General features: G+C 65.8%; 1 protein-coding gene across 1 annotated transcript in view; it reads left to right on the forward strand.

Moving 5' to 3' along the window:
- UBE3C (ubiquitin protein ligase E3C) overlaps positions 1-15,276 on the forward strand; it is a 47,887-nt gene extending 32,611 nt beyond the window's left edge. Inside the window, exons 18-23 of the mRNA XM_037516491.1 lie at positions 1,303-1,550; positions 8,180-8,392; positions 9,706-9,894; positions 9,977-10,043; positions 14,382-14,512; positions 15,091-15,276. Of these exons, the coding sequence (XP_037372388.1) occupies positions 1,303-1,550; positions 8,180-8,392; positions 9,706-9,894; positions 9,977-10,043; positions 14,382-14,512; positions 15,091-15,261 (1,019 nt within the window). The 3' untranslated portion in view covers positions 15,262-15,276. The remainder of the gene's footprint in view (positions 1-1,302; positions 1,551-8,179; positions 8,393-9,705; positions 9,895-9,976; positions 10,044-14,381; positions 14,513-15,090) is intronic.
- The last annotated feature ends 11,924 nt before the right edge of the window (positions 15,277-27,200 follow it).

Here is a 27,200-nt window from a genome sequence, read left to right on the forward strand (position 1 = left end):
GTCAGTTCGCCTTCATCCCAGGCTTTGCATGCAAGTCTTTGGATTTGGCTGGTTTTGTCACTTCCTCTGCAGCCTAAGCTGCCAGCAGGCGGCCGCCATCGCGCTGATCCGGGCTGTGAGCTGGCCGCAGCTCAAGGGGGTTCTTCCCAACCTCACGTGGGAGTGAGGCAAAACCAGGGGTTCTGGCTCTGGTCTGACATGTTTTTGAAAAAACAATAGTTCCACTCCTTGGGATCCCTTTCCCAAGGGCTGCAGCGCGGCTCCTGTCTGTGCCCTGGCCACAGCCCAGCGGCTCCACACCGCACAGTCCCTTGCCGCCTGCGCCTTGCGGGGCTGTGCCTGCGGACGGGGGAGGGCGGGGCACAGCTGCTCATTTCTGCCCCATCTGAGAATAGTCTAGGCCCAGGCCCGGACGCTCTCCAAGGGCTGTCTGCACTCAGCTGCCCGAGATGCCAGGGAGAATGCCGCTCCCGAGAACCTGCCAACCCCTCTCTGCCGGGACCCCCTCCCGCCGGGACCCTCCTCCCACCCGAACCCTCCCCACACGCCCCACCTCCGGCCATGCCCACCGTTTACCTGCAGCCTGCCTACGCGCACGCTGGCGGACGGGCAGAGGACGCAGCTGCTCCCTTCTCCAGCCTGTGCCCGGCTCCGCCTGTCCACTCAGGGAGCCCCTTTACCTGCGGGCCCCGGGGCTGCCGTGCTCACTGCCGCCTCTGCGGGGCACATGTCCTTCCTGCCTGGGGGGCCCGTGTGGGAGCTTCTCTCAGACGGCGACACAGTCGAGCTGCTTTGTAACTTGAAAAGCTTGTGACCGTGCCCCCTTGTCCTGCCAGACGCGGCTGCCGGGTGGCTGCGACTCCGCCGGCACGGCCGTCCCCACCCCGCCCGGGCGCGTGCTGGCCGCAGAGGCTGTGCTCGGCCGGGGTCGCCCCTCCTGGAAATGATCTCCTGACTCAATGTCTTCCATGTGGCTTAACGCCCCTCTCCTCACGCGGCTTATTCTGTCACGTCCGTTAGGACACGTGGGGCGTTTCCCTTCCCCTCAGGTACCCCCCCGCCCCGTGCTTCCGATGAAGGGGTGTGTCGCCCCCCCACTCTGGGGGACGCCCATCAGTCTGTCTTCATCCCTCTTTCTGTCTGATTCCGAGTCTTGCATGAAAATACCTCAGCCCTCTCACCCACGAAAATGCCCCGCCACCGGCTTGTTCCCTGCAGGCCGCACCCTCCACCCCATATCCCCCCGAGCCTGACCTGAAGCCCCCCACCCCCGAGACTGACCTGAAGCCCCCTCCACCCCAGAGCCTGACCTGAAGAAGCGCATCCGCGTGCACCTGCTCAACGCGCACGGGCTGGATGAGGCCGGCATCGACGGGGGCGGGGTCTTCAGGGAGTTCCTCAACGAGCTGCTCAAGTCAGGCTTCAACCCCAACCAGGGGTTCTTCAAGACGACGAACGAGGGCCTCCTGTACCCCAATCCAGCAGCCCAGATGCTCGTGGGAGACTCCTTTGCCAGACATTACTACTTCCTGGGCAGAATGCTCGGAAAGGTGAGGCCTCCCTCCACAGGTGTGGGTGGGGGCAGTGCGGACTTCGGGAAACAGCCCAGAGTCCGTCCTGGACATCCCCGCCGCCTGTGGGGCTGTGTCCACGGGGCTTGTGAGGTTCCAACTTTGGGGACCAGTAGCTTGCGTGGGTTTGGCCTCATGCTGCCGTGACGCCCCCGCCGTGCTCCAGAGCCTGGTGTCTCGGTGCCCAGACCCGGCATACCTCTTGTGCGAGCGAGGGAAGCTGCCGGCTGCGGAGCCGCTGGCTGGGAGGCTGGCAGGGCAGCGCGGGGTGCCAGGTGTCAGCTGGGAAGGCCCGCCTAATTGCTGTGTCCTCAGGGGGTCGGCCCTCTGGGGCTGTGACCTGGCCAATATGCCCCCTTGATGGGACCACCTCGAGCGCCACTACCTTGGGGTGGGGCTTCCTAGGCTGTGACGCACCCAAGGGGTATGAGCAGGTGGCCAGCTGTCTCCCACCGTCAAGTCCTGTTCCCCAAAAAATACTCCTTAAAAAAAATGACTGGGCCTCCCCAGTGGTGCAAGGGGTTAAGTCTCAGCACGATGAAGCTGTCCACAGCCTCTGCAGCACGAGTTTGATCCCTGGCCAGGGAGCTACCCACACGGCACGGCAGACCCCTCCTCTCTCCCTGCTGCTCCCCTCAGCAGTGGGTTTCAGTCAGTCTGCCTGTTGTGTTCCCCACTCTGTCTCTGGGGAATCCTCTCAACCACCCCCCCACATCTCTAGCCTTGTACCCCAGCTCTTATATGCCTAAATAAATAAATCTTTAAAAAATTGACCAATAGCATTTTAAGATGAGGGATATTTACTTATAAGAACAGATTTGTGAGCTGCATGTTGGGACGTGTCCTGCATGTGAAGGCCGTGCCCTCGCATGGCCTCTCGTCCTGCGCCCACGGCCCTGCCGCTGCGCGCTCCTCTGGACCCCTGACAGCCCAGCGACAGCCAGTCTTGGACCCAGTCAGGTTCCGTGACATAAATGTCAGGATTCCCTTTGGGACCTGCGGGGTGCCGTGCTCAGGAAGACCTGGCCAGACGTTGCCCGCTCCGGCTCCCTCTGGACCATGTAGGGCTCACGAGGTGCATCATGAAAGCCATGGAGCAGTGTGCTGTCCTGTCTGGAGGGGCGCCCAAGATCCCCCAAGTTAAGAATAATAATAACACGACCGTCTCCTGGGGCTCGCTGACAGGTGCCCTGAGCACCAACGGCCTGCACAGCCACCACACACACCTGCAGGTCCAGCTCGGACTGCGCCTGCCCCCGGGATGGGTGGGGGACCTGCCACCGCAGTGCGCCCATGGGGGTGTGGCGGGATACCCGTGTTCCCCAAGGGCGCGCCCCAGCCCAGAGCCTGCGGCCACTGCGTGGTGCACACTTCAGCGGCCCTGCAGGGACCTGCTTCCTCACCTCTGAGGCTTCAGTCCCGGGATGTTCTGCGCGGCAACTCCTGGGTGGCTCTGGGCTCGCGGGCGTCCCGAGCGGGCCGTGTGCACGGCTCCGGATGGCAAACCTTTAAGAGCTGAAGATTGTGTGTTGATTGATTATGATATTTATTGGGCCATAATGTATTTAAATTTTCTTTAATGCATATGTTAGTGATTGTTTACTGTGATGAAGTGCAAAGAGGTCTCCAGAGCCATCGTGCACCGGGGAATGGCCTCCTGTCACTGGCCACTTCTCGATTAAACGTTCCATTAGCAGATGGTCCTGCCTCCACTCTGGTCGGGATTGCATTTTGCCGCCTGTAAATCAGGCTCCAGACGGGGATAAATAAACAGCTCGAGAGGTGGTGATGGCGTCCCGGGCTCTTGCAGGGAGGCGCTCCCGGGTCCATTTAGGCCAATTAAGTTCAGAGTATTTGCTGAAGGAAATCTTTTATCATATTTGAATTCTACTTGAAAATGGCTCTTTTCTTCCTTGCTTCAGAATATTGATTTAATTGGAACAGAATGCCTGTAAATCAGGTGATTTGATGATATGCTGGGCATATATTTCACAGTTTTAATGAACAGGTTGTGAGACTTGTGGTTTCTGATTCCATGTGGTGGCATTCAGCGGGCGCTGCTGGTCGCAAGTGCTGCCCCAGCAGTTAGTAGTTTATCTTCAGATTTTTGAGCGTTGGCAAAATTAATTCTTCTGTATCATTAAGAGTCCCTTTATAAAACGCTCGTGGAATTTGCTGAGGCTTCAAAACTGCAGGCAGAGGCACATGCTGGTCGTGCTTCTGCTGTGGTCCTTGAAGTGGCCAAGCCCCTCCTTAGAGCTGCCCCGGGCCCTGCCCTCCGGGGCACCACCCGCGCTCAGCACACGGCCTCCCAGTCAGCTGCCGAGGGCGACTCCATCGGGCTCGCTCCTCTTCACCCTCAGCTTTTTTTGGAAGCAGAAGAGAGATGATTGTAGTAATCGACAAGCGGCCACTCCAGTTGAGCTGCCCTGCTCTGCTGGTGCCCAGGGCCGAATGCAGACCCCGCGGGCCTTGGGCGGTCTTCTGCTGACTCGCGGTTTTCTAAAGTTCATTTCACTTCTTAAAAATAGATTTATTTTTTAAAGATGTATTTATGCATACAAGAGCTGGGGTGCAGGCCAGAGGTGTGGGGGTGGTGAGAGGATTCCCCAGAGACAGAGTGGGGAGCAGAACAGGCAGATCCACTAAAACGCACTGCTGAGGGGAGCAGTGGGCGAGTCAGGCGAGGTCTGCTGCGCCATGTGGGTAGCTCCCGTGCCAGCCGAGGATGGAACTCATGCTGCAGAGGCTGCTTCACAGTGCTGGGACCCAACCCCTTGCGCCACCAAGGGGGCCTCATTTTACTGCAGTGTTACACATGGGTGAGACGACTTGGGGTGGCTGGGTCAGCAGCAGGCGTGCCCGGGGTCTGTCAGCCCTCGACGCACTGCCCCTCACGGAGCCGCACAGGCCGGCTCACTCTCCACTGTGCCGTTCGCCACGCCCCCGTGCGCTGGGCTGGCACGGCTCGTTCTGAGGAGGCCTGTGTCCTTCTCTGAGCCAGTTCCATCGTCACCCAGACGGTCAGACCGCAGCTCCTCCTCGAGCTAGGCCGGCGAAGGGCCACCCTGTCTGCCTGGCCTCTGCTTGTGCAGGGAGGAGACGGCCGTCTGAAAATAAAACAGCCCATTAGGAGCCGTTCGGGCGTGTAAACGTCCATCTGGAATGAGCCGGGGCTCGGTGGGAGGGGGCAGGGCCTGCTCTGTCTTGCGGGCGGGCAGCCGGACCCTCTGGCAGTGACCGTGCTTGGTCCCTGGAGGTGATGGTGGAGCGTCGGGTCAATGTCGCTGAAATCTAGGCCCGAGCACCTGCCATCTCCTAGCGAGCCACCATAGGGGCGCCCAAGGGGCAAAGGGTGCTGCCACCACAGGCCCCAGGAAGCCGGAACTCGCCGCAGGAGGGGAGGAGAGCTCAGGGGAGCTGCACACCGAGTGTCAGAGGCCTCTCCATTCAGGGGTGCGATCCCTGCACCCCAGATGTCTGTAGGTGTACCCTCAGAGGAGAGTGCATGGCTGGGGGGCTATAGCCCCCAGGTCATTTGAGTCAAGGTGGGACGGGGGTGGGCAGAGATGAGGGCTGCAACCTCTCCAAGTCTGCTCCCACACCTGCCCCGGCCCTGAGGTGGGCCCAGCTCCCGCGGGGGCTGCTGCTCCCCAGGTGACTGTCGGGCGGGGCTGGGGCAGGTGGTGGAGGCGTGGGGCCGCCAGCGGCGCCTCTGGAGGGGTGAGCTGCTGAAGGCCTGTGGCACTGGGGATGGATGGGGTGCCCGGTGAGACGCCTTGGCACACTCACAAGGGGGCTAGGGATGCTGTCCCAGCTGTGCAGTTCCAACGGGACGCCCAGAATGGGAGGAGCCTCAGAGACAGGGCAGGCGAGTGACCGCCAGGGGGCGCAAGGGGCAGCTTAGGAGGCGGGAGACTGGGTGGCACCCACTGTCTCCCTCGCTCAGAAGGGCACCTTAGGGCTTAGCGGAGCTGTGTGTGCCACCTATGGGTGCCCGCTCAGAGGGTCAGCGGGCTGCCCCGGGGCAGAGCAGGAGAGCAGGGCAGGGCTCTGCTTGGGCCATGGGCCTTGTCCTGCATGGGCAGACACTGCGGGCTTCTCGGGAGACAGTCGGGCGGTCTCAGGCCAGGTCATCCTGTGGTGCCAAGTCCAGTTCTTACACCTGAGAAACGACCCTCGTAGTTACCGGAAATGGGTCTTTGCATGCGCACTGGGCCTCGGCGCTCCCAGGTGACTGCTGAGCTCATTGCGCGCCGGAACATCGTGGGCCACGTGGGAAGATGTCTCCTTCACGAGCCTGAGCCGGTCCGAGGGGCAGGACCAGGGAGAGCGGTGGCCCAGCCCGCAGGGGCTAGTGGGCTTGCGTCCCCCGCCCAGCATTCCCTGCAGACGCCCCAGCTAGCACGCGCGTCCCAAGGCAGGCTGGCCGGGCCGTAGTGCAGGTTGTGGGCTGCCGTGAACAGGCAACCCCTCTCCGGGGCCCGCCCGGTGCTGGCCTGGCCCATCCCCGCCTCCAGAGCCTGTGCTTTGGCCACAAGGACGGGCTCCCGCTCCTCGCGCGGCTGTTTTGAACTCCAAGGTCGGCGTGACCCGAAATAATGAAAATCATTCTCTTCTTGCTCAGCGAGGGTGGCCTGAAACAAGACACCTCGGGTACAGTCTTAGAGTAAGTTATAAATGTTCACTTTGCAACCACCTGGAGATTGATAGAGATGCATTTGAAAAGCATTATTTTTTTATTGATTCTTAATGTAGTAAATTACCGGAGCCCCTTGGCAGCGCGCGCGGCGGCCCCGCCCTCCCCGCGCGGCCTCGCTGGCTGCGCGGCGCCTGCACTCACGCTTATTAAAAGGCTCTGCTGTAATTAATCCTTTTTATTTCAAATCATTTTGGCACAATTTCTAGCTATAAACACTCGTAAAGGACAGACAGTTGAAAAATACGCCCCAGGTTTCCACGCACCTGCCGCTGGCCCCGCGGCGGTTATTGATGCGCCGGGGCAGCGCGCGCCACTTGGGACGCGCCCATGAAAAACGCTAAGTGGATTATTTTGCATAAAAAATCGGCAGTTTTTGAAGTTGTATAATTAACCTGTGTTTAGAAAATACCCTGATTTATGGTTACAGCTGTATCTTGGCTGCATACATTATGGAAATTTAATTTATAATCCATTTAGCTGATGCAATCATAGTTTTTAGTGCGATCATTTATTAGTGCTTGTATATTAAATGCGCGAAAGGTTTAAACCTGCCTTATGTAAAAAATTATACCTGTGCATTTACATTTTATGAGTCACAGTGGGCTTTCTGCTTAAAATTCAGGTGGCTCAGATGCATTTAACGAGCCTCGCTGGTTTATTGTTGCTAATGCAGCGTGGCTCACAGGGCCTTTCGCGTTGGGCGCCGGATGATTTACGCCTTAGTTTACTTCAGAGCCCGCTGGACAAATGAGGCTTTCCTCCAGCACCTGGCGTCGGTCCTGTCCCTCCAGAGTGGCCTGGCTCTGAAGTCATCTTTTCTCTGGAGGCCGTGGACTTGTGAGCGCTCCGGGCCAGTAGCACCGGCCATCCTTACCGCGAGGCACGCTGCGACTTTTCAGAGCGGCTCTGCCTGCACATGGCCAGCAGGTGACCCGAGCGCCGGCCGCCATGTTATCACTCGCTCTCTTGTTAGGAAGCCCTTCTTTGCCATCGTTTCCAAACTAATTGGGTGATCAGTCGTCGTCACGTGAGAAGTAAAAGCAGAAGCCCAGCCCCCCGGGAGGGCTGTGGGTGTTCCCTCCCCGGCGTGAGCCCCTGCCCCCCCCCAGGCCCCCCGGGACACCGCCAGCACATCAGGGGTGAGGCCGACCTGGGCCTCGTGGTGTCTGACGGGAAGGGAAGCCCCTGCCGCACCTGAAGTCAGGATGAGGCACTGCAACCCCGGAGCGCTGGGGGGAGGGCTCACCCAAGATGAGCGCAGGCCGCGCCGGGCTCTGCCGGCCAAAGCGGGGGAAGCTGGCCCCGGCCCCCAAGCCTGCCTTGCCAGAGGCCCCTCTCCCATGCACCTCTGGCTTGGGCACGCGACTCGCTCACCGGCCCCAGGAGACGTGCTCGGCCCCAGCCCTCCGCCGGGAGCCCGGGGCTGTGCGCGGCAGCGTCTGTGTGTCTGCGACTCAGCTGAGACGAGGCCTGGGCCTTGGGTGTCTCTAGAGAGGAAGGGAGACTGGACACCGCGCGGGGGTGGTGGCCGCGTGAGGGGCGGGTGTGGGGTGATGGCGCCACCAGCCAGGGACGCTAGAGGAGGCAGGAAGGGCCCTCCCAGCCGGCCCTGCTCACGCCCTGGCCCCCAGCGGTGGCCTCACCGAGACCCGCGTTTCCCTTCCTCCCACATCTGTGGCCGCAGCCCGGGGCACTCGGCCGGTCTGTCCCGGGGCTGGGGACATCATACGTGCATGGGGTGTGAGGCTGGCCGGTGCATGGGAGTGCACCCCAGATACGACCCCCCCACCCGGCTCCTCAGGGCTCAGGGATCCCTGCGAGCCGAGGACTCGGGCGCCCTTGGCCAGCGTCTGTCATCACGCGTCCTGAGCCCTGTGGCCGCAGAGTGACCCACGCTCTCCCGCAGGCCCTCTACGAGAACATGCTGGTGGAGCTGCCCTTCGCCGGCTTCTTCCTGTCCAAGCTGCTGGGCACCAGCGCTGACGTGGACATCCACCACCTGGCCTCCCTGGACCCCGAGGTCTACAGGAACCTGCTGTTCCTCAAGAGCTACGAGGGGGACGTGGAGGAGCTGGGGCTGAACTTCACCGTGGTGAACAACGACCTGGGCGAGGCTCAGGTGAGGGCGGCCGCGGGTTTCTGGGCGCCAAGCTCCAGCCCCGCCCGCTGCGCGAGGGCACGAGTGTGTGCGTGTCAGAGATTTTCAGGCTCGTTTCTGAAGGGCAGCTCCCTCGGGCCTCAGCCTCAGTGCTGCCCCCGGGCAGGGGCCTGGCCGCTTTCTGGGCCCCTTGTGATCATGTGGCGTGTCCTCAATTCCCCGCTGCCCTCAGTCCACTTAACAGCGTCTCGCGTACCGGGAGGCAGCCAGGCCTGAGACAGGCACCTCGGCCTGACTGTGGGGTGTACCCGCCTCTCAGATCAGTCTGGGCTTGCAGCCCCCGGAGGGAGACTGTGACCCCTGAGAACCCAGTGGACCCCTGACCCTAGGGGTCGTGTCTGTCAGGCATCTAAGTAGCAACCCTCAGATTTGAAAATGGCCTTTCTGTAGAACGCTTCAGCTGGCACCGGGGTGACATGGCATTGCCCTGTCACTCACCACGGCCCGGTGGACGGAAGGCGGCTGGCAGGGCCGGGCGGCGGGCTGCCCTCCCTCCCTCACCTGGTGGTGGGGTGGGCCTGGATCCCCGCTCTGGCTCCCAGGTCCCCTGCCTGGCCCCCACCGGCCTGTCTTTCTGGAACGTCTGGGGACGCACTTTTATTTCTCTGGCCTCAGCGTGGGTCAGCTCGCCCGACCCCAGGAATGTGTCTCTCAAGGACCCACTAACGATACCTAAGATCGCGGTGGTTCCGCCCCCAAGGTCATGCTTTCTGGCCTCAGAGCCGCCATCACCCCTGGCCGCCCATGCGGGGGCGGGGAGGGGCCGTGTGCGACACTGCCCTCTGTCGGTCGTCGCCGGCCGGGGGTGGGGGTGCCTGGGCCCCGGGAGGCCACAGGGCGGAGGCGGCTGCCGCGTCTCCAGCAGATATGCTGCCGCAGATATGCTGCCGCTGAGGCTCTAGTCGCCCCTCCCAGGTCGTCCAGGCAGCAGCGCCGCTTTGCTGCTGACAGGACAGGCTGGGGCTGTGGCCACACAGGAGGGGGTGGGTCCCGGCCACCTGCCGGCTCAGCGCTGCTCAAAGTGCCGCCTGGCCCAGGTGGCAACACTGCAGCCCCTGCCTCTGCCCTTCGTGACTCTGACTTTCTGAGTGAGACCCAAAGCCTGCGCCCTCCCAGGCACGGCGGGGGACGCGGGGCACGTGTAAGCTGCACCTCCAAGCCCAGGGGCCCAGCTTCCCACCAGGCTCCCACCTCAGGCGAGATACTGTTCCTCGAAGCGCGCCTTCTGTGCCCGCGCCGTCCGCGGGTGCCGAGGTCCATCTTGGCCTTCACAGGTTGTGGAGCTGAAGCTGGGCGGGAAGGACATCCCTGTGACCAGCGCCAACCGCATCGCCTACATCCACCTGGTGGCCGACTACCGGCTCAACCGGCAGATCCGCCCGCACTGCCTGGCCTTCCGCCAGGGCCTGGCCAACGTCGTCAGCCTGGAGTGGCTGCGCATGTTCGACCAGCAGGAGATGCAGGTGGGTGGCGCCGGGCCCGTGTCCCCACAGGAGGCCGCCTCAGGTCCGCCTTGAGCTTCATGGATTGAACTTCTTTTTCCAGGTATTAATTTCCGGTGCACAAGTCCCCATCAGTCTGGAGGACCTAAAATCCTTCACCAACTACTCCGGTACGTCACTCTGCCCCTCCTCACCCGGGCGCACCACGGGCGCTCCCAGGCCCGTGTGCACACAGTGGGGGCGCAGAGCCGCCCCTCCCACTTGCCCCGCTCTCTCCGCCCGCTCGGCTGCCTCAGCGCCGCTCAGCGCACTCGGGTGCCTCCGCTCCCGCCTTCAAAAACTGTGCTAGCCAGAAACCCACTCTCGCAGGAAGAGAAACTAAACCATTCGCTCTTGACCAAGTTAAACTGAAAAGTTCCCGCCCTGCCAGAAAAGGGGAGGAGCGGGAGGTGGGCCTCAGGCGCCTTGCGGGCGTCAGGCGGGCGGCTCTGCGCTGCTGCCGGCCGCGGTGCCAGGGGCTCACGCTGCACGCTCTTTAGCGTCAGAAATAAGAACGTCCCAAGCCGTCCCCCTGGCAGTTAGCTTGAGAAGAAGCACATGGGCTAGGGCGGCTGCCCCGTCTCGGGGAGCTGGCGTGTCTGTGAGCGGGGCCTGTTCGCGAGCGGAGCCAGGAGCAAAGTACTCCTGGCAACTGTGCGCACGTGCGGGCGCGGTCGGTGCGGGCGGCAGATGGCGTCCCCTCCCGGGCGCTTCTCAGCGCGGGAAACTACAGAATCGTAAATGTCGTCAACCCGACGTGACACCGGGAGCGAGTTTCCTGCTTTACCACAGGCTTGGACTTCTAAAAAGAGCTAATCTTAGACATGATTTTTGCTTCGAAATTTTAAAATGTAGCCTTAACTAGGCCAGGCCGTGACACGGTGTGCGCCGTGCGGCCTCCTGCCGGGGGGAGGATACAAAGACCTTTGTATCTGGACACGAAGGACGGGTCATTTTTCAAGGTCTAGAAGTCGTGTTTCCCTTTGCCTCGACATCGTGCACCGTGCACGCCTCCTGCTTTCTCAAAGCAAGGAAACCTTACAGCCTCTTCAGCTTCAGGTAATGGTTAACGGTCTTCTTCTGCGACTGATGGCGTGATAGGTGGTTTTCCTTCTTTGGACTTTCTTTTCTTCCTGAATACTTTGAAATTAAGTTTCTGTCATCGTGATACTCGCCCCATAAAGCCACGTCTGCTCAGACCTGTGCTAGGGCCGAGGAGAGAGTTCTTTCCTCAAAGACGAGGGGCCGCTGGCTTCGGAGGCCGACAGACGCGCAGAGAACCGCAGGCTCACCCGCTCAGAACGCGGGCACGGAGAGCAAACCAGAGCCAGCAGCGCCCCGGCGGCCCCGCCGCGCCCTCTCTGTCCTGCTCAGGGCGAGCGACGGGCTGAGCCCACAGACGGCGGAATCGCCAGTTCTGCGCCAGAGGGTGTCATCGGGAAAGTGGGGACCAGCCGTGGGGGAACATTGGGGAGCCGCATCTCTGGTGATGGTCTAGTACCTGTGATACAGAGACTTTTTTTGCATAGAAAAATGGGGTGCAGGGGCCTCCCCGGTGGCACAACGGGTTGAGCACCGCACCGTGGAGCTGTCTGCAGCCTCTGCAGCACAGGTTCGATTCACAGCCAGTCAGGGAGATTCCCACATGGCGCGTCAGACCTCTCCTGCCTCGCCCGCTGCGCCCCTCAGCAGTGTACTTTGCTCTGTCTGCCTGTTCTGCTCCCCACTCTGTCTCTGGGGAATCCTCTCACACACACCCCACCCTGCACCTCTGGCCTGCACCCCAGCTCTTGTATAAATTAAAAAAAGAAATATGGGGTGCAGGCCAGAGGTGCAAGGGGGATGAGAGGACTCCCCAGAGACAGAGTGGGGAGCAGAACAGGCAGATCCACTGAAACACACTGCTGAGGGGAGCAGCGGGGAGACAGGAGAGGTCTGCTGAGCCCTGTGGGTAGCTCCCTGGCCGGGGATGGACTCAGGCCTCAGTGGTGACAGCCTGAGACTCACCCTTAGGCCCCAGGGAAGCCTGAGAAAAAACTCTTTTTTTTTTTTTAAATAATTTTTTTAATATTTTATTTTATATAATTCTTACATCATTTTTCATTTTTGCACAATGTATGCATTTTCTTTTTCTTTTTTTAGAGGCATGTTTATTTATTTGTTTGTTTGTTTGTTTATACAAGCACTGGGTACAGTCAGAAGCGCGGGAGGGTGAGAGAATTCACCAGGGCCAGAGCGGGGAGCAGAGCAGGCAGAAGGACCGAAGGACACTGCTGAGGGGAGCAGTGGGCGGCAGGAGAGGTCCGCGCGCCATGCGGGACCCTCCTCCGGAGGCCGGGGAGCAGCCGGGGATCGAACTGGCGCTGCAGAGGCCGCGGGCAGCTTTGCAACCCAGCGCTCCGCCGCTGCGCCCCCGGGGAGGCCCGTGAGAAAAAACTCTTAACGAGAAACTCTTAGCAACGAGCCAAGCCAGTGGTCGAAAGGGCAGAGTGGGTCCAAGCTTTACTATACAGCAGCAGCCTCGGAAACAACATGGTGTTGGCACAGAAGTAGACACACGGGCCAGCACACAGGCCTGAGGCCCAGAAACTAGCCCACTGCAGGCCAGCGCCTGATGTAGGGCGGCAGCTGCGGCCACGCAGTGGGAAGGACGGCGTCGGGACGGCGAGTGGGGCCATTCGTGAACCAGAGCGCCAGAGCGAACTCCCAGTGGGCAGCAGCTGGGACAGTGCAGTGTGCGTGGACGGCAGCTCTGGCGGTGCATCCGGCCCTCAGGCCTGAGAGGCTTTGGTGACCAGACCCTTATGGCAAGGGAATTAAAAACAAAACATCTGAGTGACCTCAGATTAAAAGCTCTCGGGCAGTGACGGTAAATACAAGGCAGCTAAGGACACACCTGTCGCTGGAAGGAAACACAATGGAACTGAGATGCAAGATGGAGGAGGCGCAGCCCGCCCAGCTGAGAGGTGGGCGGAGCATCCCCCGCCCGGCTTCTGGGGGCGCAGGTCACAGGCACCGCACCGTGAGACCGCCGCGCGCCCGGGAGGCAGCACCCACCAGAGGCCCCGGCCGGGTGCTGCAGAGGAGGGGAGAGCGCCCGCACCAGCCGCAGCCCCAGAAGATGAAGCCAGCACAGGACCCCGTGAGCCCCTCAGCGTCCACAGCAGCCCGGACGCGGCGGCCTGGTCAGGACTGGCCTCTCCACACCGTGCTGTGGTGTGCGCCGTGAGGAAGGGGGCAGCTGGGTGCGGGAGGCTGAGGGAGTCCCCTGGGGTCAGGCGAGTCACATGGAAAGACGCAAACCCAGCAGTGCGCGGTGGACTGCCGCAGACGCTGCGAGGGCGCAGGGAAGGGGCGCGGGGGCGGGGGGGGGGAGGTTAAAAATCAGTAAAACAGAAAAGGGGCGAGAAAGCCTGGGGGTGGGGGCGGCTCAGGCAGAGCCCCCCAAGGTCCCTGCGGCTAAGGCCTTGGTAGGCAGCCCCAGTCGCAGACAGTAGGCAAAGGGCCTGAGTGGACGTCCACAGCCCACAGGGCCGGACATCCCCCCTCGTCAAAAAGCGTGAACACTTCCCAGCCCGGGCCTTCTGCCCACCGGCCGAGGTCGGAGCCGGGGTGTGCAGCTGGGCCCTAGTCGGTGGTGGGCGCTGGCCCTCAGAGCCGGCCTGGCGGGAGCCGGAGGCCCAGCAGTGTGGGCGTGTGGGTCCCGGGAGGGGCTCTGGACGCTGGCTGCAGCGCTGTCCCGTGGGCATCGCCCCGGGCAGTGAGGCGAGGGTGTCCCTGCCGGTCACACGCAGCACCCAGGGCCCTCGGGAGGCTGCCGCGGCTAGGGGGACAGACGGGGCGCTGGTGGCGCGGTGAGGGTGCGGCTGGGCCGCTGAGGTCCGAGGTGGCGGTGGCTCCGACAGGGTGGGCACCCACTCCTGGGCGGGCCGGCGGTGGGCACGGCCGGTGGCAGGCGCGGAGCTGGACCGCGGCGCTCAAGAGGGCAGCTGGCCCCACTGCCACGCCTGCCCGGCCCCCCGCAGCCCGGAGTGTGAGCGTGGTCACGTGGTCGGTGCACCTGAGACACTCGTCCTTGTTACTCTGCGGCATATCGGCAGGCGGGGCAGTGGCTCACCGTCACTTCGGCTGAGGGAGCACCTAGATGAAGAGCTCCAGGGGGAGGCCCTGCGGCCCGGGAGGTGGCCGGGGCCGCGCTGAGCCCGCCCGCACCTGGCCAGGGGCTCGGGCCGTGCCCTTCCGACCTGTGGGCTCAGGGGGCCTCACAAGTCCTCAAGGTGGCTCTGCCGGGAGCCCTTGGCGCCCCCTTCCCGGCCCCGGCCCCTCCAGGGTCTGTCCCCAAGGGTGCCTCGCAGGCCTGCCCCAGAGGCGACTGTGCCGGGTGGACTCACGCCGGGCCCTCTGCTCTCCGGCCTTGGGGGGACTCCATGTGCCCTTGCCCGGCCCTCAATGTCCGTCCCGCCATCCAGGAGGCTACTCTGCCGACCACCCCGTGATCAGAGTCTTCTGGCGCGTGGTGGAGGGCTTCACGGACGAGGAGAAGCGCAAGCTGCTCAAGTTTGTGACGAGCTGCTCCCGCCCCCCCCTCCTGGGCTTTAAGGTACGCTGGGTCGTGTGTCTCCCCCACCCCCCACCCCTGACCCACAGCCACAGGGGCGGGCGCTCCTCTCAACCCCAGGGCACTGAGGGTGACAGGGGACCCCAGCGGCAGGGCCTGGGTTCTGGTCACGGCGGAGGGCAGGCCGCACTGTCCGTGCGGGGCGAGCCCGGGTGGGCCCCGCCCCTGTGCCCAAGGGGCTGAGCCTGGGGGTGACACTCTCGCTTGCGCTCCAGGGCCTGCGCTGCCCCAGGGCCTGGTGCCCAGGTGCCGGGCTCAGCAGTGCAGCCCCCTTGGCTGGTGTGGCCTCCCCCCAAGCCCGGGCAGGGGCCGGTGGGCGCGGCCTTGCAGACGTGGCCTGGCGGCTCCGGGCGCGGGTGCCCCAGCCCCGACCCTGGCCCGGCCCCCACTGCGCCCCTTGGGATGCGGCCTCTCCTCTGCCGGGCGCTGCGTTCCCAGCCGCCGCGGGCCGCCTCTGGCCCGACCTCCACGCCTGGCGGGGCGGGGTGAGGCCTGGGGGGGGCGCGCCGGCGAAGGGAGCCCCGCGGCGCGCCCGGCTCAGGCCCTCGCGCCCCTTGCAGGAGCTGTACCCCGCCTTCTGCATCCACAACGGGGGCTCCGACCTGGAGCGGCTGCCCACGGCCAGCACCTGCATGAACCTGCTCAAGCTCCCCGAGTTCCAGGATGAGGCGCTGCTGCGCGGGAAGCTGCTCTACGCCATCGAGTGCGCGGCGGGCTTCGAGCTGAGCTGAGCCGGGCCGGGCCGGGCCGGGCCGGGGCGGGGCGGGGCGGGGCGGGGGGGCCGGGCGGGCCGGGGGCGGCTCCCGCTTAACCAAAGACGCCGCCCGGGACGGCCTCGCGCGGGGGCCCGGGCGGGGCGCGCTGTTTACAAGCCGGGGCGCTTCACGGAGGCGCTTCCCGCGCCCCCCCGGCCCGGCCCGGCCCGGCCCGGCCCGCCCCGCCCCGCCTGCGCTGCCCCCGCCCGCCGGCCCCGCGCCCCGCGCCCCCCGCGGCGGGAGGGGCCCTCGGCACTTTAGTCCCGCGAGGCCGCCGCGCGCAGCCCCCGCGGACGCGAAGGACGCTTTTAAGACAATGACCATTATCACAGCAAAGTGTATAATTTCTTAATTTGGGTAATAAATTAAGTGTCTGCACCGCCTCGCAGCCCCGCGCGGGGCCGGGGGGCCGGGGGGCCCAGCGGGGGCGCGGGCGGCCGGGGCGACGGTCCGCGCCAGCTCCGAGGCCTCCGAGCCCGCCGGCCCGGCCCGGCCCGGCCCGCCCCCCTGGCCGTCGGGCGGCTCTCGCGGGGGCGCCGGCCGCGCCCCTCCAGCCGGGAGCCCCAGAGCAGCGGCGCCGCGGGGCTCCTCGCCCCCCCCGGGCGCCCCCCGCCCGAGCGCGTGCGCCGCCACCGGGACCGGGGAGCCCTGCGGCCTCGGGGTCCCGGCTGGGGTGTGGAGGCGCCGTCGGACGGGGCGGGGGCGGCGGGCCCCGGCGGGGAGCGGGACCCCGCGGCCAGAGCCCCTGCCGGCGGCCCTTCCCCCGGGTGTCGGGGCGCCCGGGCCGGGAGGCCGCGCGGAGGGTGGGCGCGGGCCGCGCCTCCCACCCCCTCGCGCCGGGCCCCGCCCGGTGGGGGGCGGGGGGGCCGCTCCGGGCTCGGGGGCGCGCGGCTCCCGCCGCGGCCGGCAGGGGGCGCCGGGGGGGGGGTCGCGCTGCTCTGCGCATGCGCCTGCCGGCGCGCACGCGCCCTCCCCGCCGCCCGCGCGCACGTGCGCGGCGCCCCCGGCCCGGCCCCGCCCCCGCCCCCGAGACGAGCTCCCCGGGCTGCGGCAGCCCGAGCTGCTCCCCCGCACCCAGCCCGGCGAGGGGACCCCGGCGGGTGCAGCGGGGCTCCGGCGCGGGGGGGACGGCCGAGGCGGCGTCTCGGCCCGGTGGGGGGCCCTTCCGGCCGCGGCGCCCTCGTCCTGGGCCAGGGGACCCCCGCCCCCCCGTCGGCCGCCTCCCCGGGCCCCACGCAGAGCCGGGGGTGTCCTGCTCGGGCCTCCTGCCCGCCGGGGAGCCGCCCGCGCGTGGCGGCGGGACCCCAGCGAGGGTTGGAGTCGCCGGCAGCCGCTTGCGCTGCACCGAGCGCCCCAGCAGCTCCCCCGACGCCCGCGGGGCTGCTGGGGCACAGCGGAGCTGGGGCCGCGGCCCCCCACCCAGCCCCGGCAGGGCCTGGAGTCCCCCTGGGGCCGCCGCACACTGCCCGGGGCCGAGCCGGCCGCCCGTCCGCCGTGGACAGCCCTGCGCCGGGTCCGGCCCCCACGCGGAGCGGGCGGCAGCGCGTGTGGCCGGGACGGGAGCCGAGGGGCTGCCCCGCAGGGCAGGACGGGCCTGGGATGGCGCAGGCAGAGCCGGCAGGGCCGAGGCGGCCTGTCGGCGCCAAGGGAGCGCCTCCAGGCTCAGGCTGCTGGGCTACAGGTCAGGGGTGGCCGCGGAGTGGACACCAGAGCGAGGCCCCAAGGCTGGAGCTCACGTGGACATCCCGGCCGGGGAGTAGGGGCTCAGGGCCACTCCAGGAAACCGGCCGGGTCTGGTGCGCAGAGGTGGCCCCGAGAGCTGAGTCCTCATGGGGGCACCGACCCTGGCGCGCAGCCCCTGCCCGCTTGCGGTGGCCGCGGGGCCTGTAGACAGGAGGCCGCACTCGATGGGTGAGGAGGGAGGGCAGGCCTGCGGTGGAGACAGGCGGGGCCTAGGGCTGGAGCTCTCTGCGTGGACCAGGGAGGCCACGGGCCAAAGGGCCTGACCGCCAGGCTGGGACCTCAGCCCCACTGGGCGAGGCCACCACCAGGCCCGCCCGCACTGGGCATGCACCCGGCCACACCGTGCCTCGGTTTCCCCCGAGACAGGCACAGAGAAGACCCAGCTCGCGGACGAGTAGGGGCCGGGTCTGCTGCCGTGCGGTCCGGGAGGGATGGCACGGGCTGCCCGCAGGGCTGGGCCAGGCACTGGCTGGGCCTGACTCACCCTGGGGAGCTGGAAGCGCCCCATGAATCAGGCGTCCAGCTGGCCCGCGCGGCTTCGCCCTCCATGACCTCACAGCTGGTTGTTCAGGCCCTGCGCCTCTCGAGCCCAGATCCAGGATCACCCGGGTGCCCCGCCCCCTGCCCGGCAGCCCTGCCGCTTGGGGGCACCCCCAGTCTCGCTTGGTGTTTCCTGCTTGGGCAGAGGCGGCTCCCGGGTCTCCCCTCCCACCAGCTTCCTGGAGGCCGAGCTCTGGTTCTCCCGGGAGCTCTGCTCTCTCCCGGCGGGCCCGTTTCACAGCTGCCCCTTCTCAGAACAGGAAAGCCCGCCCCCCCCCACACACACACACACCGCACGCCCCAGGCCGCACAAACCCTCGGGCACCCACTCCGGCACAGCCTCCCGCACCGGGCCAGGCGCTCCAGCCTCCTGTCCTGCAAGGCTGGACGCACGCTGCCCAGCCAAGGCGGGTGGTGGCCCGGGGAGGGGAGCCGGGGTCTCCACGGCACCCGCAGCCAGGCGGCGTCTCCCACACACCCAGGGGGCTGGACCCCCAGCAGGCTGCCCGTCCAGCAGCTCGCACAGCGCAGCCAGCGCCCCCCGCCCACCTTTCTCTTCTGTAGTCCGGGGCTCTCCACGTGGGGTCTGCCAACCACGGCTTGCTGGGGTGGAGCCCAGATCCTCTCCCAGAACATTCCCCCAGATGGGCCCTCCCTGCTTCCAGGCCCAGCCTGCCCAGGAGGACACTGCCCCCCCCGCCCCGGTTGTCCAAGCCCAGGAGACAGGCCCCCCACGGCGTCCACCTGCAGGTTCGCAGGGGCCACCAGGGCCGGTGCCGGCAGGAGACGCGGGCTCCGGAGCGCTGGGGACGCGGTTGGCCCAGGGACAATGGGGGGACGCGTACCCCGCCCCGGAGCAGGGGCGCTGCCCACGGCGCCCTGGGCTCGGTGTCCACCAAGGGTGAGTTTTGTTAGGGTCCGTGGTGACGCATCTGGGAACGAGGTCAGTACCAGCGGGAGGCCAGACGAAGCGAGGACGGGGTCCCCGGCCCGGCCGCGAGGACTGGGACGGGCAGGTCTGCCGCCGGCGGCCGCCTGGGCACACTGTCCTCAGCGCCTGCCCGCTGCCCGGGACCTGCCTCTGCCCAGAGGGCCCTGCCCACTCGCCCACGCTAGCCTGGGAGTCGCCACGGCCTCCTGCAGCACAGGGGGTCCCCGGGACCCTGGGGATGTCTCTGTAGGGAGGCGCCCTGGGAGGGGAGGGGCTGGGCGGGCGGGCGGGCGGGCGGGCCCGGACAGGTTCTCCCCTGGGCCTGAGGCAGGGGACTGACCTTTCAGGGAGGCCGGGTCCCTGCAGGGTGGCCCTGCCATGGCAGCAGCCCCGGGCGGGCCCTGGCAGGCCCTGCAGGGAGGGGTCTCCAGGAGGGGGCAGGCGGCCAGTCTGCGGTGAGTGGGTGCGGTGCTGATGAGGCACCCAAGCCCCTGGGACAGGGCAGAGGTGAAAGGTCACAGGTCACGCCGGCAGACAGCTGGGCCCCACCCCTGTGAGGGGAAAGCGGGAGAAGCGCTGTCCCGCTCGGGCGGGTGCCGCCAGTGCAGAGAGAGCGGACGAGGAGCCCCGCACGGCCAGGAGCCTGCCACGCCCGGGGGGGCCGCGGGACCCAGCGGCAGAAAGTGAGGGCGTCAGGCGCCAGGGCCTCGGTCAGGGGGCACCAGGGAGCACCGGGCCTGGCAGGGAGCCGCTGCCAACCCGAAGGGGGCAACATGGAGGTCAAGGCGCAAACCGCCGCCCGCCAGGAAGAGCCCCGCTGCCCAAGGACAAAACCCAGCGCCGCCCCACACGGGCCTGGGCCTGCGCCTGCGCCGGGCTCCTGTCACCAGCTCCCCCTCCAGGGCCGCCTCCTGCCCGCCCGCGGCCTGCGCCCGCCGGGTTCTCCCCACGGCCCCTCCGCGGAGGCCGCTCTCCCCACGGCCCCGCCCGCGACCGCCAGGCCGCCCCAGCAGACCCGTCCCCTCGGGGCAGCCGTCCCCTCGGGCGTCCGTGCAGGCGGCCTTTCCCCTCCCGGCCCTTCCCCGGCGAGCCCGCCCGGGACCTCAGCCGGCGTCTCCCCCAGGAGAAGCTCGCCGGGGCCTCGCCGGCGCCGCGGGGAGGGGCTCTGGGGAGACCTTCCCGAGTGACCGCGAGGACCCCGCTCTCCCAAGCCAGCGCCTCCAAACCCACACCAGTGACGGCCCCTGTGGGCTCTGCTGGGCTGTGACGCCCGCAGCGGCGCCTTAGAGCCGGGCCGGAGTCCAGATGCTGCTGTGCAGCCCCTTCTGCCGGGTTTTCCGCTTTTTCTGGAAATAAAGACAGGTTCACGGGCAGCTGCCACGCGTGCCAGAGACGCTGCCCGAGGCCGCTGCCCGAGGGCCTGTCACCACTGTGGGTGGGGGGGCCGGCCCAGGGACCCCAGCCTCTTGGCAGTGCCCAAATTGTTGTAGAGCAGCCCCGATACAAAACGGGGTGCCTGACTGTGGGTCCTCACCCGCGCGCTTAAAAGGACTTATCCATGCTCCACTGCAGGCACACGCGAAAGGTTAGTAAAAGGTTTATTGACAAGGGCAGGGGAAGTGAGGAAATGGACAGCTCAGGGAGAAAAGCGGGAGACAAAGTTTTAAACGCGTCCTCCCCGATCCGCCGATCAGGAATCCCAAAGGGCACCTGAGAGCTGGTGCGAGCCAGGAGCCGTGAAGCCAGGAGGCGAGCAACAGCGAGCCAGAGCCCAAGGCCCACGTGTTTGGTTTTTATACCCAACCTGGCTGCCCAACCCCACCCTCAGGTCCCAGCCACCCTCCCTTGGTGGGGACGGGATGTGTCTTTCCCAATGTCTTGATGGCTTTGGTCTGGAGTGGGGTGGGGTCCACAAAGCCTGCATGGGATTAGCTCAGGGCATCCTTTCCCCCTAACAAAGCCAGCACCTGCAGGGCGGGCGGCCTGGGGTGGGGTGCGCTGGGCCACCCCATCCAGAGGACACAGGACAGAGGAGCTGGTCCGATGGGCGGGGTCACCCTGGGGATCCTTAAACCCCCCACGAGCTCTTGTCCCGCGAAGCTGTGAAAGGAACCCCAGACAAACCCTCAGGTGAACGGGCAAGAGAAGTAAAAGCAAAGACTCCAGGGTGGCGGGGCCGCCCCTGGCCTGTGTGCGGATCCTTAACCCTCGGTCCGCTCCAGAATCCGTGTCCACTCTGGCTGGCCCCAGGGGCTGAGCTCCGCGCCCGCCCAGCCTCACGCCAGTCTCTCTACCTGGCCCAGCGCCTGACAGTCGCTCTCCTTATCAGCCCTAACATCTCCGCCCTGCAGGCCTCCTGGATGGCTCTGTGAAGGCAGAAGCCCTGCCCGCGGGCCCTGAGCCCTGCCCTGCACTCAGTCAGACCACCCGCCTCGCACCAGCCAGGGGCATCCTTGGGAAGAGGGGGCAGCTAACGGGGTGTGGAGTGGTCGTCAAGACTGGTCAGCGCTGGGAAATACCCCCGTGAGCTGCCCGCTCCCCCGTCCATTTGCAGACGACTGAGTCAGCCCCCGTTCAGGCTGGAAGGCGAGCTCGGCCAGCGCCCCGTCCTGCAGAGCCAGCCCGGACGGCGCCCCGCGGTTCTTGAGCGCAAAGCCAGAGGGTGGGGTTAGGACCCCAAGCTGGGGCGTTGTGGGGGCTCAGGCCAGCCCCTCCATAGGGGGGCAGTGGCTGCTCCTCCAGGCCAGGAGGGGAGGTGCAAGGAGGGGCCGAGGCAGGGAGCCCTTGTGGCCTGGGCAGGAAGCTGCCGTGCTGGAAGCTGACACCGAGGAGCGGCCAAGGAAGCCAGGCCCCGTGTTTGCTTGCGCTGGTTCCCCTGGCGACCGCTTACCGCGAACTTGTGGGGAGCTGATTCCAGGAAGCCCTCTGGGCGCTGGGGGTGTAGCCACAGGACTCACCTGACACCAGCACATCCTGAGCCCCCCTCCTTGCTCCTCAGCCCTTGGATCCTGGTCTTTGCTTGATATTTATTTCAAGTTTTGAAACGTGTCCCTGTAATAAAAATTCACATCTATTGTGAGAAAAGGACAAGCTTCCGAGTCAGAACATACCCAATTTCCTTCTTATTGGCTGCATAGTATTCCACGGTCGGCTCTGCTCTTTATTTTGCCATAGGAGGAACGGGAAGGCAGCTCCAGAGTGGCCACCTGGTCCCTCAGGCTCCTGCGCCTCCGGTGCCAGTGGAATCAGTGCTGGGCACGGCTGGGGGCTGACTGGGGCTGGGGGGCAGGTGGGCGGGGCGAGGCTGGGGATGGGGGGCCGGCCAGCCTTGCCCTCCAGCACTGTGAGCAGCAGTCCTCGTGGTCGGCGTTCCTGGGCAGACACACAGGGCTGCTGACGCCTGTAATAACATTCAGTCAGCTTAGAAGCAAGCGGTAAGAGTTTCATTCACAGGGACTTCTGGGGGGCAGAGGTGCGGCAGCAAGAAGGGGAGAGCGGAGAGGGCAGCTGGGGCGTCATCCACAGGCCACTTGGCTGTGCACAGCGAGAGGGTGACTTAGGCCTCGAGAACTATATCAAGGTAGAAATAAGAGCTCAGCGCCTCCCTGGGGGAGCAGGGGCTAAGTCCCAGTCCCAGGACAGCTGTGAAGCGTCCGCAGCCGCTGCAGTTCCATCCCCGGCCAGGGAGCTACCCACAGGGCGCAGCAGACCCCTCCTGGCTCCCGCTGCTCCCCTCAGCAGTGGATTTCAGTCAGTCTGCCTGTTCTGCTCCCCACTCTCTCTCTGGGGAGTCCTCTCACCCCCTCCCCACACCTCTGGCCTGCACCCCAGCTCTTGTATAAATTTAAAAAAAAGAGAGGGGGCCTCCCCGGGTGGCGCAGCGGTTGAGCGCTGGGTTGCGAAGCTGCCCGCAGCCTCTGCAGCGCCGGTTCGATCCCCGGCTGCTCCCCGGCCACCGGAGGAGGGTCCCCCATGGCGCGCAGACCCCCCCTGCCGCCCGCTGCTCCCCTCAGCAGTGTCCTTCGGTCCTTCTGCCTGCTCTGCTCCCCGCTCTGGCTCTGGTGAGTCCTCTCACCCTCCTGCGCTTCTGACTGTACCCCGTGCTTGTATGAATAAATATCTTTTTAAAAAATTAATACTCAATTTAAAAAAAAAGAGGTTTCAGGCCTCGGTGGGCCGAGGTGCTCCCAGCACTTCTGTGCAGGCTTCACAAAGAACCTCAGGTTTCTGCCAGCGACGCCCATGAACAATCACGAGCTCCGGAATTCACAGAACACTCACCGCTATTCCTGCTGATGCCTTTTTCCTCTCAAAATACCTCCGTTTTGTCCGTGGCTTCCTGACTGCTCAGTTTCCCGGGTCCCGGCCCCCGGCGGAGCCCCAGCCGGACAGGCACTGGGCTGGGCAATGTCCGGGGTGGGGGTGGGGGGTGAGGTGGGTGCTGATTTGCCATGTGGCCGCCCAGGCTGGACTTTCCCAAGACACAGCCCTAGGGGTGCCGGCGCCTCTCGGACGTGGGGACCCTCTGACTTGGGGCGCCTGGGAGGTGCTTGCTGGCAGAGGTGGGGATGGGGGCGGGCATAGACAGGTGGGGGTCTGCGTGCCTGTCACTGGGGGTTCAGCCCTGGGGCCCATGGGGGGGTGGGGAGAAGCGGACAGGGCTATCGAGACGCCTGCCAGGAGGGCAGGCTGCGTGGGAGGGAGAGTTGGGGCGCCCTTTCAAGACTGGGAGTGGGTTTGGGCCGCTGTCAGGGCTGTCTGGTCCTGGGCGTGACCTTTGACACAGAGCTGTCCTGGCCCTGCTTCCGCTTTCGCTTTGCAGCAGGCCTGGGCCACGCGCCCCGTCGCTGTAGCAACCCCACCACCTCCCTTATCTATGCCTCCCACACCTGCCTGCTGGCCCAGGCCAGCTTATTCCTGGGTGCCCGAGGACAGCTCTGCCGGGTGGTGGGGGCTGCAGGCAGCGAGAGGGAAGGGCCTCTGCAGCCCGCCCCCCCAGACCCACAGGGAAGGACCCCCCATAGCTGGGGCCCTGGACACCCCTCAGGCCTGCCTGGCGGCACCAGAATACAAACAAACCTTCTGTCAAATCTACTTGAATAATTTATTCTTAGGAGATCATGAAAGATAATTTTTTGAAGATTTATTTATTTATGCACGCAAGAGCTGGGGTGCAGTCTAGAGGTGTGGGGGGTGAGAGGACTCCCCAGAGACAGAGCGGGGAGCAGAACAGGCGGATCCACTGAAACCCACTGCTGAGGGGAGCCGCGGGGGGCAGCTCCCTGGCCGGGGATGGAACTCACCCTGCAGAGGCTGCGGACAGCTTCATAGGTTGCATCTTAACCCCTTGCGCCACCAGGGAGGCCCCCCAAAAAGGTAATTTTGAAGGAAGACATAGTAACTCAGAGAGAGAGAAAATAAAAGGGTGCGGCGGCTTCATCCAGCTCACCTGTCAGGATGGCACTGGCCCGGGCGCGGCCGAGACGAGGTCGGAGAAGGGCCGGCATGGACGCCACAGCCGCGCTTTCCCCGGCCACCAGCCGCATCCCGGGGGAGCCCGGGTGTGCTTGGAAGCGGTGGGCAGGCGCTGTTCTCGTCCCCCTCCTCGTGTAGGGAGCCCCGCCATCTCAGGGGCTCTGTGCCGGCAACGAGAGCGGCGGCTCGCCCGGGGCTGGTTGACCCGCGGCAGCCGCTCAGGAGGCCCCCGGCAGACACCGGGCAGCGGCAGCGGGCGGCTGCGAGCAAGGCTTGGCCTGAGGCCGGGAGGGTGGAGGAGGAACCCGCGGGAGCTGGGCCGCGCCCGGACCCGGGAGGACACGTCTCTGTCGTCTTCAGTGTCAAGAAAGACCAGAACTGACCCCGTGACGCCTGGAGAGCGGGCGGCGTTCGCAAGCGGCTCCTGCACGGCCCACGGCCGCGGGCGTCCTCGGAGGAGCGGCCCCGACGGGAGGTTTTCGGCCAGAGCAAGAGCGGGACGAGGTTCCCGGCGCAAGAACAGAAGGATCATTTCAGGCCCAGCCTCCGCCCCACGGGAGGGGCCGGGTCTCCTCAGGCCGCGGGGCTGCGGGTGCCCCAGGCGGGTGTGACGTCCCCTGGGGGGATCCGAGGCTGCAGCTTGCCGGGTGTCAGGGCTGGCGTAAAGGGCTCCATTTGGGGCCTGCTGCTAAGCTTTTTTTGCCACCAGGCTGAGGCGATGGGCTCCCCCGGCCAGGAAGCTGCGCTGAGGTGCGTGCGGCGGGGTTGGGGGGCGCACTCAGGCCTGCTGCGCCGGGAAGGCGATGGAGGGGGGCCTCCCTGGAGCCCTCCTCTCTGCCTGACACTGAGCGCCCCGAGAGTCCCCATCATAGCGGCGGCTCCTGCCGGCAGGGAGTCGGGCAAGGCGGGCACCACCCAGGCCCACAGCCTCACCCACACGGTCTCGGTGGGAGGTGGGTCCTCGCCACGGTGCCCCACCGCTCCCCCCAGCTCGCTAGGCCCCACCTCTAGCCAGCCCCGGGAGCCCCACCTGCTGGACGGCTCGGGCTCGCGTCGGGGCCTCCCGCACAAAAGCCTCCTGCCAGTGTAATTCACAGCTGCCCGGCTGAACCTCAGCGGTGGCGGAGATGCTTCTCCCCAACACAGTTTCTCCCGCACGGAGAAAGCGGGATGCTCGTCCCAGCGTTTGCTCGGACTCTAGTGTCGCAACTGGCTTCCTTTTTGCTCCTTGTATTCTTACGTAGGTTTTGAATTGTTTTGTTAAACATTTATTTTTATTGATTGATGCATACAAGGGCAGGCCAGAGGTGCAGGGGTGAGAGGACCCCCTAGAGACGCAGTGGGGAGCAGAGCAGGCAGATGGACTGAAACCCACCGCTGAGGGGAGCAGCGGGGAGACAGGAGGGGTCTGTGCGCCCCCTGGGCGGCTCCCTGGCCGGGGATGGAACCCGTGCTGCAGAGGCTGCGGACAGCTGCCTAATGCTGAGACTTCGGCCCTGCGCCCCCAGGGAGGGCCTAGCTTTAGGATTTTAAAGGTGAACTGTGACAAGTGCAGGGCGGCTTGGAGACGGGACCCTGCAGGGCTCTGAAGGCTTCGCAGGGGGTGCGGGCAGGGTGGGGCGGGGGCTCTGCGCCGGGAGCTGGGGCCGGCGGCCTTGCCCTGGTCCATGACGTGTTACAAAGTGGTACTTCAAGTTGGGCGTTAAATCATCTTTGAACTTTAGTCTTTGCACCAGGTTGAGCCAGATGCGATGGCTGACGTTTGGCTGTTTTTAACGTATGAAATGGCAAATTTATTGCACAGACTTTGACCATCAGCTGTGACCTCACAGAACGGCACATTCCAACGGCTTGACTTTGCACGCGTCGCGCTGCTCCAGGGCGGGCGGGGGCGGGGGTGCTGCTGGGGGCGGGGGTGGCCCCTGCTGTCACTTTCGTTTTGATCCGGGGCAGCAAGGGGCACTAAAGCTGGCCGAGGACACTGTCCAAATGGCTTATCGGTCGCTGGGCTCTTCACCTGCGTGCACCATTGTAGGACCACTCGGTTTGGTTTTGTTTTTAGTATTTATTTATTTACGCATGCAAGAGCTGGGGTGCAGGCCGGAGGTGCGGGGGTGAGAGGACTCCCCAGAGAGAGCGGGGAGCAGAACAGGCGGATCCACTGGAATCCACTGCTGAGGGGAGCCGCGGGGAGACTGGAGAGGCTGCTGCGCCCTGTGGGTAACTTTCCGGCTGGCCGGGGATTGAACTCGCGCTGCGGGGGCTGGAGAGAACTTGATAGTGCTGTGTCTTTAACCCTGCGCACCCGGGAGGCCCCACGGCCCTCAGAGTTCTCACTGGAGCCCCCCCATTCTGCGCTCCGCCCTCACCACACCCTCCCCGGGGCGCCACCTGCCCGGTCTTGGCTTCAGCCCCGGTTACAGTTTCTAGCTCGCGCCGTCGTCTTGGGACTAGCAGCACTTCCTGCTCCGGTTGTGGGGTGTCAGCTGTGAGTAGCAGAGGCGGCCCGGCCTGGGGTTGTGGGGTGTCAGCTGTGAGTAGCAGAGGCGGCCCCGGCCTGGGGAGAGCGGTCCAGGGGCCTGCTGGGGCCCCCGGACCCTCCGGCTGACCACACACAGCCTCGGCCCACAGGCACATTTCAGCAGCAGGAAGAAAACGAAAGAGCCAGAAGCCAAGTGTGTCATTTAAAGGAGAGCTGGAGCCCTCGGGGCTTCCCGCCGGACCTCCCCGGCTTGGGAGGGGTGAGTCCCCCCGCAGGACAGGGGCAGCCGCCCTCCACGGTCAGCCTGGGGAGGAAGGACTCGCGCCGCCCGCCGTGTCCACTGGGCGCCTGCGAGCCCGCCGGGCACAGAGCGCCTGGCCCCCGCTCCCCACACCTGCCCGAGCCCGGCCTCCTCCTTGGCAAAGCCGAAGCCGCCTCCTCTGGGCCCAGGAGCCTGGCGGCCCCCTTCCTCCCCGCCCGCCGCGGGGCCACGCGAGGCCGGCGCCTGTGTCTGGCTGGCTGGCACGTCTGGTGTCAGTCTGGAATCCTCTCCCGCCACCCAGGCCCTTCGCCGTTCACTCCGCTCCGAGTCTCGCTCGAGGCTCTTCTGGGGTGTTCCTTCCCCCACACTCTAGTCCCCACCTAGGAGCCCCTCCTTCCGGGGAGCTCCAGCTGCCTGGGCGCACCCCGGCTCCGCGCGGGCCTCGCACGCCAGGGGGACCCCCCAGGGCTGGGTCTGGAGCC

The sequence above is a fragment of the Talpa occidentalis genome, unplaced genomic scaffold (assembly GCF_014898055.3).
Source record: "Talpa occidentalis isolate TD23 unplaced genomic scaffold, MPIMG_talOcc4v2.1, whole genome shotgun sequence".
In the NCBI taxonomy this organism is placed as follows: domain Eukaryota; kingdom Metazoa; phylum Chordata; class Mammalia; order Eulipotyphla; family Talpidae; genus Talpa; species Talpa occidentalis.